This window comes from Ornithodoros turicata, chromosome 3 (genome assembly GCF_037126465.1).
Source record: "Ornithodoros turicata isolate Travis chromosome 3, ASM3712646v1, whole genome shotgun sequence".
In the NCBI taxonomy this organism is placed as follows: domain Eukaryota; kingdom Metazoa; phylum Arthropoda; class Arachnida; order Ixodida; family Argasidae; genus Ornithodoros; species Ornithodoros turicata.
The window spans coordinates 66,552,052-66,568,479 of NC_088203.1; the positions used below are offsets into that span (position 1 = coordinate 66,552,052).

At 43.3% G+C, this 16,428-nt stretch overlaps 1 protein-coding gene across 3 annotated transcripts in view; it reads left to right on the plus strand.

The window, feature by feature from the left end:
• Nucleotides 1-9,767: 9,767 nt before the first annotated feature.
• LOC135388563 (iron-sulfur clusters transporter ABCB7, mitochondrial-like) overlaps nucleotides 9,768-16,428 on the plus strand; it is a 281,999-nt gene continuing 275,338 nt past the window's right edge. For 2 of the 3 annotated variants that reach the window (XM_064618182.1, XM_064618183.1), the window contains exon 1: nucleotides 9,770-9,967. In XM_064618182.1, the coding sequence (XP_064474252.1) occupies nucleotides 9,806-9,967 (162 nt within the window). In that variant the 5' untranslated portion in view covers nucleotides 9,770-9,805. Of the gene's footprint in view, nucleotides 9,968-16,428 lie in introns of all 3 variants that reach the window. The other variant, XM_064618184.1, reaches the window with a different exon arrangement.

Consider the following 16,428-nt stretch of genomic DNA (forward strand, 5'->3'; position numbering starts at 1 on the left):
TATTCCTGCCGTGCTTCGGCGGTGTGTGTGTAGTTTTCATGGTAATTACGTTCTTTTTCTTCTCCGCTTCCTGTACTCCGAATATGGCGTCGTTAGTTACGTGCACGGGGAGCATAAAAATAGAGGAATTTGGTCAATGACAACTTATAAATTTAATTCCTTTTGCTTAGAAAGGGTTTGCACTGTTTGTTATTGTAAGGTAGTTTCGTTTGTGTGTGGTTTTCGTTTGTTATTGCGTGGTTCGTTAGGCGCTGTATATGGTTCTCGTTTGGCCTTTTCCATAATCCATTGGCATTCGTATTGTGTTCTACGAGTGTGTTGCAGTTGTTCAGCTGTCGGCGCAGTTCGTTACAGAAATTCGAAGCGCTGTGCACGAAGAGCGCATGACGTAACAAGTGCTGCAAGAGTGATTGTACTTGCGAAGTTAACGCGCAGTTTACTTCCACACTACCTCACAAACGGCTTGTTTAAAGTGATACCCAGTAAAATTGGATAAAATTGCACAGTAACATCACTGCGAACATGACATGTAGAATTTATAAATTAATATTACAACACTCGGCTTCTACGGCCATTAGTCATTGTCATTGATTGTTGAATACTATGATTCTTGAGAGCTTCTTTCGTAGTCATGGTCTGTCGTTTTCTGTGTGCTCCTTTGCAAGATGGTGAAGTCGAATCTTGCCACAACAGTTAGCTATAAGCTTTATGAGGCGAATGACGTGGTTTTCTTCTGGAGAGCACTCGAACATGTGCTCGTAGAGTGTAGGGAAGACGTTGTGTCTCAGAGATGTGGACCTAGAACCTTGAGTGCATCGAAGGCTTCCTGTGTGAAACCTGGTTCGCCGTGTATAGAGCTGTACCACGACGTAAGTGTCGCCTGGTGTGGAGAGGTCTTCCTGACGTACTCGTATGCCTTTGCTGAATAAAACTGGAGAGTGAGCGCAAAGCTACGCAGTGACTGGGGGATACTGCTCTCTGCTTACTTTTCCAGCTTTGTTCTGTAGGGTGCGCAGTACTAAATCTAGCTGCACATCAGACAAGGTGCCACGAAGCATGTCAGTTCATTGACTTGATACGAGAGATTTCTTCTCGAGATCTTCTATAACACTCTCCGCAGTGAGTACCTTTTTCTTCAGTCTTCGGGCATTTTCTTCAGAGCGTTTCAGCTTCTTCTTCACGATGTCCAGTGCTTCAACTGTGATGTCTATCTGCCTTTTTAAGGTCCGTGGACTCTCTTGCACTGTGTATGTGTGGTCAGCAGCAAGGTTATGTGAGGATCGGACTGGCTGAGGTGACAAGACCCCTGGACCTGCAGCCCACGATGGTCCTGGCTGTGAAATCTCATGGTTGACGTCCTGCTCTACCTCTATGTTATGTCTTGTTGGAGGTGGTTTTCTTGGCTGTACCCTCTGTGATGGGAAGATTAATTAATTATTTTTAGAAGCTGTTGTTCATGTGGGATAAATAACAACATTTGTTAAATTCAGCATTTATTTCCACATTTCTTGCACATGCCAGGAACTGAGGTCATGATGGAGGTCAGTGGGCACTGCAGTGAAAACCTAGAAATTATTATTTTTCCTTCATTATTATTTATTTATTTATTTTTGCATTGCATGAGAAATACCTAACGAGCTAGTATATGTATTGGTTCCTACAAGCTCGAATATTACGCCACAGGACCCTGACCTTATACTAGGACTGTCTTGAATAATCAAATCAGGGATATGACTCTACATTTCTAGGTAGTGAATGTAAAATTACATTGCAAAGAACCATAAAAGCAAAAAGTAGTAGTGTCAGTTCAGTCCAGCAGGTGCAATGTGAGTAACTGCGAGTTACATTTCAGGCTGAAGAACTTCGTTATTAACTTAGTTACATTTTGCACACGGTAACTTAACTTGTAACGAGTTCTTTTTGACGGGTAACTTCTCAATCAATGGAAGGGACAAACCAGTCACTCTCTGTTCGCAAAAAAAAAGTGTCTTACAAGTCTCCATGACTTTGCACCCAGAGCACAGTGCACAAATTCAGAGCTGTTGTGATCACCACCAGCTAAAACTGAGAAGTTGTGGAACCTCAATGTAACAGAATTTTGTTTGCAAGCTATTTCTTGCATTGTCATGAGCCTTAAAGATGATGACAGAAAGCCTAGCAGGGAATGTAAATTATTTTGTACCATAAATTTTGTCGCATAAGTTTAGTTGTGTCATGTATGTTGACTGATGTTTCACTTCTGAAGACTTGTACTGAGCTTGTTGGATCAACTACCACATTCAGAATTGCTGCACATTACACAGGTTCCCAAGCAAATTCTAATGTGTTACTATTGTGTTTACTTTCAGGAGGTGTTGTGAAAAGTCAAACTTTGTAGGCACAGCATCACTCTTGAGTCGCGCAGTTTGCCCTGTACGATCGAAACAGGCCTCCTCAAAGTGTCTGCTGCAGAGCACCGAAGATTTAGATGGGGCACAATTTTTGCGATGCATCTTCTGCACGCACTTTTTCAGCACGGCTGGGCGACTGTGAGGGAACCTGTATAGCACAAGCACATTGTGTAGAAAATACATAAATAGAGCAGCCAAACATAATTTCTTAGTACCTAACGGCACCAGCTAAGTAGCAGTGCGAACAAGCGCGAGTGTCACATACATGCGATACGCATAAACACTGTTTTTCCTCAAAATAAATAGCTTACCTGTGAAAAGTTAACCCCTTTCGTCTGTCCGTGCGTGAAGTGCACTGAAAACTGCAACAAGCTGGCATGGCATGCCAGCTTAATTTAAAGGAAACAAAAAAATTGCGGGCAGCCGCGCTTAACTAAATGCAGACGACAGTACGTGTTGGGCCCACCAATATGGCGACCAGTTCCACGCTGTGGAGCACCCTATGCGCGATATAGCCATATACTATAGAGATCAGTGGGTACAACGACGGAAGCAGACGACAACTCCCGACGTTCCCCACGCACTCTAGGTGGTGTTCATCAAGTTTGCACCAAAAATCCACTGGTTATTGCACATAGCGAGAGGTATCCATTTCAATCCCATCCAATCCACTTGCCACCCAAAATGGCGCTGCCCATGTTGGATAGGGGGACAAATAGTGGGGATAGGTTGATTGATAGCGCCCGATATTTCAAGACTCTATTGGTCAGAAAACTGAAAAAGTGGGTGGAGCTTCAGGTATAGGCATGACCCATTAATGGCCAGACTCCCTTTTAATATGCGGCTCCGCATACCTCCAGTGCCGTATATGCCAAAGGGAGTCTGGCCATTAGGTGGAGCCTAAAAAAGAGGCTCGACCTGTCAATCAAATTGAACGTTTTTCATTGGCTTCTGTTTTCTATGCGGGCCGCCATAACACCAAAATTTTCACGAAAATGGCGGCGTAGCTTGGAACGGCGAAGCGAGGATTTCATGACATTTTTTTCGCAAATCACGTCAATTTTATTCCGTAAGTGTACATTGTGTTGCAATTATCTTGCAAATCACCATTAAATTACGCTCTAGTGTCGATGTTTACCTGAAAATAATGTTTCGTCGTCCTTGTTAGGCCTAGTAACGACAGCGATCACAAGCAAATGGTAAGAAAAACGCTACGGATGGCCAAAAATTTGCATTTGATGACATACTTTTACCCATATACACACCTTTGCCCGTTCTTGATTCAATCTTGTTATATTTCATAGTTAAAATACGTATAATACCGGCAGTCTGTTCCAAGTAGCGGTTCTGCTGGCCAATCGGTTCTTGTCTGATAAAAGAGAGAGGACTGATAAAAGAGAGAGTTGTTGTGTCCGTCCCAATCTCCTCCGTGTCTCTGGTTCCTCCTTCTTCAAATCGGTTCTTCTAGCAAGCACTTCTGCTTGTGCTGCTTCTGCCCTTCTGCTATTCTGCGTCTTCCCGACATGCCCCTCTCCATCCAGATGGCGCCGTTAAAAGTGGACGCAAAGTTCATTATGTTGCTAGGTCGTCAGGGAATATCCTATTCAATCTAATCCAATCCAGTTTCCCGAAAATGTCGGCACCCAGTGAATACAGGTAATATATAGCTTGGATAGCCTGGGATTAATAGCGAACTGTATTTTGGCTCGTGATTGGCCAGAGAGCTCAAAAAGTGGGTGGAGCTCCAGGTATAGGCAGGTCCCTTTAATGGCCAGACTCCCTTTGGCATACACGGCACTGGGCAAATAGTAAGAAAAACGCTACGGATGGCCAAAAATTTGCATTTGATGACATACTTGTACCCATAAACACACCTTTGCCCGTTCTTGATTCAATCTTGTTATATTTCATAGTTAAAATACGTATAATACCGGCAGTCTGTTCCAAGTAGCGGTTCTGCCGGCCAATCAGTTCTGCTAGCAAGCACTTCTGCTTCTGCTACTTCTGCCTTCTGCTATTCTGCGCCTTCCCGGCGTGCCCCTCACCATCCAGATGGCGCCGTTAAAAGTAGAGGTGTGCGCCGCCGCGTCGAAGCGCCGCCGCCGGAGGTCGGGGCCTCGCCGTCGCCGCCGTACCAAAACTGTCGGCGCGCCGCCGCTGCCGCCGCCACTGCCGCCGCCGATGTTGAAAAATCGGCGCGGCTGTGTAATGTGCCCATTTTGATCCACTTTCTATAAGCGAATATCTCCCATACCTAATATTTTGTTTGTTTTTCTTTCATCTTAGGTTCCAGGCTTCATTTGTGGTGTTTTTAGCAGTAACAATTTCATCTCCTGATATGCTGTTTATGCTTTAGAGTTTCGTTTCATAGCCGACCCTGGAAAGCCACAACTAGCCCTAGCCACAACTCCAGGAAAACTTGTTATTCAATTCTTGCAGGTTGTTTGCCGGTCATCCACCAACACCATAGCACTGGTCATGATCCATATACAGGGTGTTTTGTTTTTTATTCGTCACATAATTTTTGTTTAAAAAATAGCGGAACGAAATAGATGCCGCTTTTGAGTTGGTCAGGCGAATATTATCTCGAAGAAAGTATGTAACTATAAGATCATTAATTACCTCAAATACATTAATTTTTTAATTAAGGGATTTCGCGTAAAAACGGGATAGCAGAACGGAAGATATTCACCGTTGAAAGCCATTCCATGTTTAAGAAATTCTTAAACGCGCACGTGTGTTGAAATATCCGACGCTGAATGTCGCTGTGCAAATGAGCCGAAACAAGAAGTACGCAATTTCCGAGCGCAGAAATGACGCGAGCTTCGCCTTATCTGGATTGGAAAGCGATCTATCTGGCCAACAGATTAGCGCCTACACCATTCAGCTCGATCGCTCCAAAGCACTTGGTCTTCTCACGTGGATTGACCGTCGCTCTTTCTGCGCTCGAAAAGTGCGTAGCAGATAGTGCATTTTGTGTGTGCCGGCGAAAAGCACCCAGTCAGAGAGGGTGTTTTCAATCGCGGAATTGCGGGGCTTATAATGCGCGCGAAGCATGGCAGACTCAACCCACTCGTTCTGGACAAGTTTATACTGTAAAACTGTTTAATTTCGCGAGACCTTAATTTTCGCGAATTTTGCGAATCGAGAAAATTCGAGGAACTCGAGGAGCGGGCGAAATTTAGTTGTTGCGAATATATCCCTACTCGATACGCGAAAATTTAGTAGCTGCGAAATTAAATGATTTTACAGTATTTATTCATGATAACTACAGCCTCTGCAAAAATACTGTTCAATGACGTGGTGGGTGCGCCTTATGTCATATCGTTTGCTAACGTTCGCATATTTATATGGTTTCCCAAAAAAAGCCACTCGATCAGTGGACAGAGCTTTCACGCGTCGCCGTCCTGTGAACGTTCGGCACTCGCTATAACTGTTACGTGTAGTTGCCAATAAAGCGATGGCTCGTCGTTCTGATTATCTAGCTATGTTGTTTTCTCCAGCGCTTAACGCGCCCAGTCGAAGTTCTTGGGCGACGACCTTTTTGAAGTGCTTTAAGGGCTGATGTTCCTTTGTGTGTTCGGTTTTCTTTCATAATACTATCTAGTGCTCACGCACTTGTTTGGTGCATGGTACAGTAAATACTGCCACCGTCGCGGTGTCTATGATGGATAAAATACCCCCGCTCTGAGGTGTTCGTGCGTCCCCGTTGGAGAAGAGTACATATTGACAGCCCACGGGGCCCACGCCGGTACGACAGCATCGGCGTGACGCCGCTGACGCCGCCGCCGCCGGGCCTTTAACCTGCTGTACGCCGCCGCCGAAAAAAAATGCCCACGGCGCACACCTCTAGTAGAGGTACAGTGGCTAGAAGGAGAAGTGTGCCGGGCGCCATATACACGCCATGCGATAGGGAAGCGCAAACCGCAATGACAAATTCTGGCGTCGCAGAGGGCGCTGCAACCACTAGGCGAGTCGGGTCGCGGGAAGCAGACGCTTACTTGTCAACTCAACGTGTGATGTTTCGAGCATTTGTTTGTTCAATTTGTGTCTCTTTGAGCGCTTTTGTGTGTCACTTAGCGAAGTCTGGGTATCCAGTCTTCACGACATGGCCCATGCCACCGTGAGGACGAACATGAGGTCCTCCTGTTCCGACCACCGAAAGAAACTATCCGCAGAGAAGAGTAGACGCGTAACGTAAAGCGCGGATAAAGGACTAACAATTGATTGCGTTGTGTGTGAACGGTAATTCGAGGAAGGGTATACCATGAGGATTCTTCGGCACATCATTGCCGACGAAAACGTCGAAATTCTGAGGGACAGGTCGCTGCTAACGGACGATACCATTCCAACCCTGTTCCGGACGTGCCGAAGTATTTCACGAAGAAAGTGCACCCATCAAAATAAACCTGGGTTCTGGTGCGCAGGTGCACAACTTCAACCCGTTGTGCATCAACAGTGATGGAAACGGTTTTGCAATCTCTGTCAACGTACAGCACATGAAAGAATGGTCAATGACATGACGCATCAGGAAAAAATCAAATGGAATTCCGTGTCCAAAATTCCCTTTTTGCTACACACAGATTTAGTCTGAACTGGTTACAAAACGGAAAAAAAGCTGTATGCAGTGTGCTTTATACAGAATTTGATATGGGCTGGTTAGAAAGGTTAAGAATTCCTGTTAAGAAAATGTAAACAGTGCGCATAATAAACCCTGTACGCACCTTTATTCAGGTTTCTGTCTGCTAGATTGGCAACGAATAGGCTGGATAGGCCATGATTATAAGAGCTATATATAAACTAAGAGATCATTTTCATAAGCCGCACAGATCCAAGAAAGTGAGTTCACCAGCTGCTTCGACGTCTACTATATCCTGGCCATGGACTGGTCAAGCTCATTTCAGTGCTGGAAGCAGCATTTATGTTATATTTTTCACTCAGAAGCTCTACGCCCGCAGTATCTTTGACTTTATGCAAGTCCTTGACCAATCTAAAGCTTGAACAAATTGGCTGTGACGTGCACTGCAATGAACTGATTAGACGTGTTCTTCAGATCTTTTTAGTCACACGACTGCATTCTCTTACAAAGTATCTTTTTTTCTTTCTCTCTCAGATTTTCTTGAATAAGGTGAATGTGTCAAAAAGAGAGCGACGGAAGCATTTGAAAATACGATTGAACGGAAATCAAGGAGATGTTTCCGTTCATTCGTACATGTATACACCAGCTCGCTTGTACCCTCACTTATGTTCAACGAAAATACGCTATTTTTGCTTGAAAATATGCCATTTGAAAATATTCGCTATGACGTTTCGATAAAATGTAAATGTGTTCAGTACTGTACCATCATGGCTCTATTTTTTTCTTCTTTCTTTGTTTAAAAATTGCGCATGCTCGTGTTCTCGTAGTTATCGCTGCATAATTAAGAGGACATGAATCAAGCACCAACAAGATTCCTTTTCAAGCTAACGTGAAATCCTCGGGTTTAGTGCCGAACTCACTTTCCACGTCGGGGCCCTTCGGGAGGTAACTCGCCTACTGCGACCAGCGCCACCTGGACCTTTCATTGCAGTTTTGTGCGCTTATTTCCCGGCGCCCGGCACACTTCTCCTTCTAGCCACTGTAGTAGAGGTGTGCGCCGCCGCGCCGAGGCGCCGCCGCCGTCGCCGCCGTACCAAAAGTGCCGGCGCGCCTCCGCCGCTGCCGCCGATGTTGAATAATCGGCGCGGCTTTGTAATGTGCCCATTTTGATCCACTTTCTATAAACGAATATTTCCCATACCAAATATTTTGTTTGTTTTTCTTTTATCTTAGGTTCCAGGCTTCATTTGTGATGTTTTTAGCAGTAACAATTTCATCTCCTGATATGCTGTTTATGCTTTAGAGTTTTGTTTCATAGCCGACCCTGGAGGCACAACTCCAGGAAAACTTGTCATTCGATTCTTGCAGGTTGTTTGTCAGTCATCCACCAACACCATAGCACGGGTCATTATCCATATACAGGGTGTTTTGTTTTTTATTCGTCACATAATTTTTGTTTAAAAAATAGCGGAAATAGATGCCGCTTTTGAGTTGGTCAGGCGAATATTATCTCGAAGAAAGTATGTAACTATAAGATCATTAATTACCTCAAATACATTAATTTTTTAATTAAGGGATTTCGCGTAAAAACGGGATAGCAGAACGGAAGATATTCACCGTTGAAAGCCATTCCATGTTTAAGAAATTCTTAAACGCGCACGTGTGTTGAAATATCCGACGCTGAATGTCGCTGTGCAAATGAGCCGAAACAAGAAGTACGCAATTTCCGAGCGCAGAAATGACGCGAGCTTCGCCTTATCTGGATTGGAAAGCGATCTATCTGGCCAACAGATTAGCGCCTACACCATTCAGCTCGATCGCTCCAAAGCACTTGGTCTTCTCACGTGGATTGACCGTCGCTCTTTCTGCGCTCGAAAAGTGCGTAGCAGATAGTGCATTTTGTGTGTGCCGGCGAAAAGCACCCAGTCAGAGAGGGTGTTTTCAATCGCGGAATACGGGGCTTATAATGCGCGCGAAGCATGGCAGACTCAACCCACTCGTTCTGGACAAGTTTATACTGTAAAACTGTTTAATTTCGCGAGACCTTAATTTTCGCGAATTTTGCGAATCGAGAAAATTCGAGGAACTCGAGGAGCGGGCGAAATTTAGTTGTTGCGAATATATCCCTACTCGATTCGCGAAAATTTAGGGCTGCGAAATTAATTGATTTTACAGTATTTATTCATGATAACTACAGCCTCTGCAAAATACTGTTCAATGACGTTGTGGGTGCGCCTTATGTCATATCGTTTGCTAACATTCGCATATTTATATGGTTCCCCCCCCCCCCAAAAAAAAGCCACTGGATCAGTGGACAGAGCTTTCACGCGTCGCTGTCCTTTGGACGTTCGGCACTGACGTGTGTGACGTGCGGACGTGTAGTTGCCATTAAAGCGATGGCTCGTCGTTCTGATTATCTAGCTATGTTGTTCTCTCCAGCGCTTAACGCGCCCAGTTGAAGTTCTTGGGCGACGACCTTCTTGAAGTGCTTTACTTCTCCTAATGTCCCTTTGTGTGTTCGGGGTTCTTTCATAATACTATTCAGTGCAGACGCACTTGTTTGGTGCAAGGTAAATACTGCCACCGTCGCGGTGTCTATGATGGAGAAAATACCCTCGTTCTGAGGTGTTCGTGCGTCCCCGTTGGAGAAGAGAACATATTGACAGCCCACGGGGCGCACGCCGATATGACAGCATCGGCGTAACGCCGCTGACGCCGCCGCCGCCGGGCCTTCAATCTGCCCTACGCCGCCGCCGAAAAAAATGCCCACGGCGCACACCTCTACCCTCTAGTCCTTGACGTCCTTGATCCGTAGTCGAAGTCGAAGTCTACGCGAATGATGGCTGTGTTGCTGATGTTTAGGAATTGTTGTATCTTTCGGTTAAATATTCTGTTCGGACACTGCCGATCTCATCGATGTCACCCCGTCCTGTTCAAGGAATATCGCAGGGTACAGTCATCTCTTCCAACGCGATGGCTGCTGTGCCCTCGAAGCTCGGTTAGTGTTTGTTTGTTTATGTGCGTCTGCATAGGCAATTTATTTTCGTGGTGATCGAAATGATCCAAAGATTGCTGATTCTGCAGTTTTGCGTGCGTCCTCACGAAAATTTCTGTTGCGAGAGTTAGAAAGTTGACAGACAATATTTATGGGAACAATGAAACTTGCATACGGAAAACAGAACACCTGAATAGAAAACAACACTTCCAACACCCATGTTAAATTAGTTACCTGTGCAGGACCAGCAGATTTTTAGGAAAATGATAAACCTAATCGCAGTAGACTGCGGTTAGAAACAGGCATAGACAGAAATTTATAACAAAATAGTTAAACCACAGCACAAAGTAACTCCCCCTTTAGTTACAAGTTAGAGAGAGGTTACTCATTTCTGAAAGTATTTTGGTACAGTAGTTAGTTACCCTACAAGTAGTTATCTACTTTACAGCTGTGGACCTGGCCCCTCAACCTCTGTCGTTACGAAATGCTTCAGTTGATTCTGTGCAGCTGTCCTAGACCTTGGCAATATCCTGAATTCCTGATCCCACTCTGAGCGCTTTTATACGAATATTCATCCGCACTGGTCAGAGCGCTTAAAATGGACATATTGACTATGTTGCTGTTTATCAATAATGCTGAGTGAATTGAATAACTCAATGCAAGACAATATGCTGACACCACACTTATACAGATGCAACATAGTGAGAGCATTGGTACCCTCAGCTTCAACGTAAATACAAAAGAAATTGAGTCAACATGATGAAACAGGGTTCAAAAGAAGTAGCAAAAAGGCAGCTACACTGCAAGCCTACTTCTCTCAGTAGTGCTCACCTTAAATTAGTGTCTCTGTTGCATTAACACTGTTTGTACAGGCTTCAGTGGCCCTATTCTTGTCAAAGTAATCAACCTCGATTACTTTGACGAGAATATGGGCCCTGTCTGACTCTGGTATTGAATTTCATTGCGTGTGTCTTCATAACTATGTTACAGATTTGCATAAAATTGTTGTTGACACAAGAGAGAACTGATGTTCTGAGGCTGGAACAGTGACTTTCTTCTTTCATTGTTGTTTACACTTTTGACACATTTTATATTTACCTGTGCTTGCATAGATTTTCTTTTATTATTCGGCATCTGGTTTTATGTTGTCTTATGCCGAATTCGGAGAAACACGACCTACCTAACCTAGCTTGACGCTTCCTTTTCACAAGATGGCAACCTCCAAATCTGTTAGGCTCAGCAACATAAGTAAAGGAGGAATTGTGCAGGTTTTACAAGTCTAACTAAAATGCAAGTAAGAAGGAATATATTATACAGCAGCCTTCACTAAACATAATACAAATTTGGCAACAGCTACCACATGCACAATCCAGTTTTAGTAACTGCCTTTAGTTTCATAGCTGTGTGCTTGAGCTTGATAGTGCCACAAGGTCTGCAATGCAGCTGTTTTGAATCCTGATAGTGCAACTGACTAAGGTGTTAACCAGGAATATCAAAATGAATGACCACGAACTTCATCCTCTTCCTAACAATACATTGTTATTATTCATGCCACAACTATTAGGGACATGACATTGGGGGTTATGATGACCTGTGGGAGATATATTGACACACCTTGTATCAAATTGCATTCCTGCTTAATTGCTTCATGACACTGCTTTAGTGTGAAGCTGTGCAAACTGTTACAGCGTCATCGTTCTGCAAATTTTTAGAGAAGGTTTTCCACGTTTGCATTCATCCGAACAATATAAATAATTTTGCCCTTCTTATTAGGATAGCAAAGTAAAAATGCTGATCGTGCACTTTTGGAGTGTGTTTAAAGAGATTTAAACATTTATTTTACTGAAAAAACAAGCTTTCGAATGGAGTCCGTCCTTCATCAGGTGCAATACACTAAACACATGGAAGAGATAGTTATTCTAATGCACATCACCTTCTAACACTCCTACTGTACATTGGCTTCTTTTGTATTTTCTTTTTCGTGCCCTCAGTCCTCTCTAATATGAATTTGTATTTCCTCCTCTCCACCTTCCTTGTCCCCTTTCTCTGATATACATTAGTATAAATATCTCTACCAAGTGTTCAATGTATCATACCTGATGAAGGACGGACTCCGTCCGAAAGCTTGTTTCTTCAGTAAAATAAATGTTTCAATCTCTTTAAATACATATTTTATTCACGTACGAGTGCTTGCCTTCTCCCATTTTTTGACTGTTAGTTTCGGAGTGTGCTTGGATCACCTAGATGTGGCTTCGAGGGCAGTGTATATCGTAGACAAGAAGAATTAGCTGAGCCAGGCCTCACTCTCTGATGAGGATCTGGAAATGATCTCTCCATACAGGACAGTATGCTCTGAAAGTATATTTCATGATCAGTGTTTCTAAGTACCTTAAATTTCATTCGTACCTTGTTATTGAATTTATTTACTAATAAGATATTATCGATGAGGATTCACGCAGACCTGTACCCATGTAAGACCTAGAGCAAAATGCTGCTGAGGTCTATGTGGATTGGTGTTGGCTAGTTGATAGGGGCTGGCCAGTTGTTTCTGGTTACTGATAAGGAGCTATCGACTGATAAGGATTGATGATTAGCTATAACAGAAATCAGTAAAGCCATTCCGACTTTCCTAGCTGACCGATTACAACTGACAAGGTTGTTGGTGTTATAGATGAGAAAATGGGGACGCTTGTAACCAAAGATGAGCTGACAAAGTGACTTTATAGCAGCCACTGTGGCCTGCTGAGCAGGGCATAATGGTTTGCTGAGTGATCACAAGGTAAAGGCTGCCAGACTGATATCTTTACTTACTGATAAGTAATTGATGAACAATGTCTCATGCTCTTATTGTGGATATAAGTATGAAAACCTACTGCCGAATCACATAAAGAGGTGACGGATGAGGACTCACTAATAAAGAAAACTGCTGGTATCCGAAAATGAGCTACTGATAAGATACAGTAACAGTTGCTTGTTCTGCACGTGCAGTGACAATTGCACGTTTTAACATTTGACCCAGATCAGAGTGTGAGGCCTTGCTTATCACTTCCTTATCAGTTGGTAACGTTACCAGTCCACCACGTCTTATCAGTCGCCATCACTCAGTCACCGCTCACGCAAAGTCCAACAGGGCGCAGAAGCTAGCGCAAAACTGTATCAGTTAGTCTTTGCTTACGATCCCTTATCAGTCGATGCGTTCTCGTCGTCTCATCCGTGACACCATATGATCTTCGCAGTCGTCGTCTTTCAGTCAAGTAAGAATTACCCGGAAGTGCACCTCGTTATCGCGAATCATCAATCCTCATCAGTCGACAAGTACTGAACAAAGAAATGACGAATCATACGGCCCGGACAATTGCTAATGTCAGAGAGTTTGAATCTATCGACTGATAAGGTGTTGTTGATGGGGGCTCATATCGACGTGCTCTCAAAAAGCTAGCTAGGGCTAGTTTACCGATAACGATAGTAACTGACAATAGATTAGATGTTCAGACCTATGCTGACTGCGGTTGACTGATAGCGACTGTCCAGTTGATGTTGGTTGCTGATAAGAAGTTATCAACGAATGAGGATTGATAATTCGCCATATAGGGAAGATGAGTCAATTCTGACTGTCCGCAGATAGCGACTGACAACCTCATAGGTGTCATAGATGAGACGATGAGAAAGCATCGACTGATAAGGAGTTGCAGATAAGGGCTCGTAGGCGAAGACTAGCTGATAGGAGTTTTATTCTTGCAGCGTGCGAGCTGCTGCGCCCTGTTGGACTGGGTGTGAGGGTTGACTTAGTGGTAGCGACTGATAAGACGTGGTGGTACTGAAAAGGTTATTACCTGATAGGGAAGTGATAAAAAAGGCCTCACACTCATATCTGGGTAAAGTGTTAAGACTTGCGGACAGAACATGTATTTGTCACTGTATCTTATCGGTAGCTCGTTTTCGGATGCCGTTTTCATTAGTGAGTTCTTACCAGTCATCTGTTCATCTGATAAGGAGGCAGGTTTTTGACTTATCTACAATGGGAGCAGGAGACCTTGTTTATCGTTTTCTTATCAGTATGTAAAGTTATCAGTCTGGCAGGCTTTATCACTTGTGATCACTGGCACACCATTATGCCCATTTCAGCAGACCACAGCAGCAGCAATAAAGTCATTTTGTCAGTTCTTTTTTGGTTACAGGCCCTTATCAGCGACTGGTGCAAAGCTGACACGTTCCCATTTTCTCCCAAGCAGCACAATGTACTGAAAGTCGAGTGCAATAGGGGTGGACGGGTAGGTGGAAGGACTTGAACAGACTTGTGAAACTGAAGAACATTGATAAAACACACACCGGCCGCCCCTATTGCACTCGACTTTCAGTACATTGTGCTGCTTGGGTCATCTATAACACCAACAACCTTGTCAGTTGTTATCAGTCAACTAAGTGGGAATGGCCTTATTGGCTTCCATTATGGCTAATTATCAGTCCCTATCAGTTGATAGCTCCTTATCAGTAAACAGAAAAACTGGTCAGCATCAACTTGTCACCACTGATCCATGCCAGTGATCAGTCAGTGCTGTCATGAGTGTACTAGCTCTTATCAGGAATTATTACTAATCGATAAAAGAGATAGGGCGCAGACTAACTGGTGCATGATGATGAAGGAACAAATAACCGAGAGACACGGGACACGAAGTATTTTGTGCTTGTCTTCGTGTCCTGTGTCTCTCGGTTATTTGTTCCTTCATAATTATTACTAGTTTTACGAATCCGTGCAAACTATCCAGCCTCGATTAGGTGTTTTTTGTGAGTCCACGTGCATGAATAACCATCAATAACACCTTATCAACTGATAAATTCAACAATGAGATATGAATTACATTTAAGGTACTTAAAAACATGATGTATTGATTCAGATGGCACCTAGATGAAATTAGATGGCACGCAAATTACTTTGTCAAACAAACGTTAGTTGAAATACGGCAGCGTCGAAAAAGCCAGAAAGCGGCAGACTTACGTTCTTAAGCACCTTGAGGCTTTTCTTTACAGATTTTTATATGTAACATGAAAAACGGTTAGGAGCAACTAAGATTTATTTGAACAAGAACTTTCGTGCAAGAGACTGCACTTCTTCAGGTTACAAAACAGAAGAAAGTTCTTGTTCAAATAAATCTTAGTTGCTCCTAACCGTTTTTCATGTTACGTGTGTGATTCCCTCTTCGCGGGCTCCTTGACAGTGTTTCTTTTTTTTGTTTCCCTTTCCGACGTATCCAGATTTTTATACAAAGCTATGAGAGCAGCATAGATGCAAATTTTGTTGAGTTATATAATTAGGTGGACACCCTTTGGAAGAGAGTATGTAACTACAGAATGACTAATTACCTAAAATTCATTAATTAGCTCTTTAATTAGGAGATTTCGGGCAGAAGCGAGATAGCAGAGTCGGAGACAATCCTTGTTGTCAGCCATTCTGCTATTTCACGGTTGCCAACAATTTCCTAACGAAAGAGTTAATTGATTTTTGCCATTAGTCACTTTGTTGTTTCATACTCTCCTTGATAGGATGTTCACCTAGTCGTGCAACTCAACTTCAGAAACGACATGTATGCTGCTCTCTTAGCTTTTTCTATAAAACTTCTGTAAAGGATTAAAAAAATAACACCTTGTATAATGTACACAAGGTCCAAGCACGGCATATCTCATACAGGACAAGCAAGTGGCATTGTTTACAACCTTCATATGCTCGGGAAACAACCAGCAGATATGTCCTTGGACATATTTGAGCCAACATGGGACATGTCTGAGCTAACTGGGGAGAAGGGGAGTTCATCTGCGAACCCTGTTGTCAAATAATTGTCAGCACACTATGAAATATTCACGATGTAGCAGAATCCACATTGGAGTCAACATTAGAAACATATGTTCATATCTCATGAAATAGGTTTTATAGCCTGATATGTGCACTGTCGTGCACATAGCACAGATTATCATGCTGTACCTGCCTAGATTTAAAAAATACTGTTCTCTCTTTTATTTATGCTAATAAATATGTTCAAAATCACCCCTGAGTCTCAGCATGGCGTTTTCTACAATATATTAGACTATGCAATATCCAAACAGAAAGGGAGTATGATTTGTAGAAATGTGAAAAGTACATAGGCATGTAAATATTCGTAACTACAAAGGCCGTTCAAGGTTGTCTGAAACTTTTATTTCTTTAATTTGGGAGGCACCGAACTACGTCAGTTTTTTAAAGTATTCACCGTGCGCATCTAGACACTGCTGCCATCGCTGTGGCAACTCTTTGACGCCTTTTCCTTTGATGCCTCCCTTCTAACAAAGGGAGGAATAGACGCATAGAAAGTAAAACGCATCCAGTTGTGGCATGTGAACAGGCGCCAATGGCAGAGGTCACATGAGAACCAATTGCAATGGCGCTCACTCCTCTGATGTAAGAACTTGATGTCGTTGTAAAGGGTTTCTGT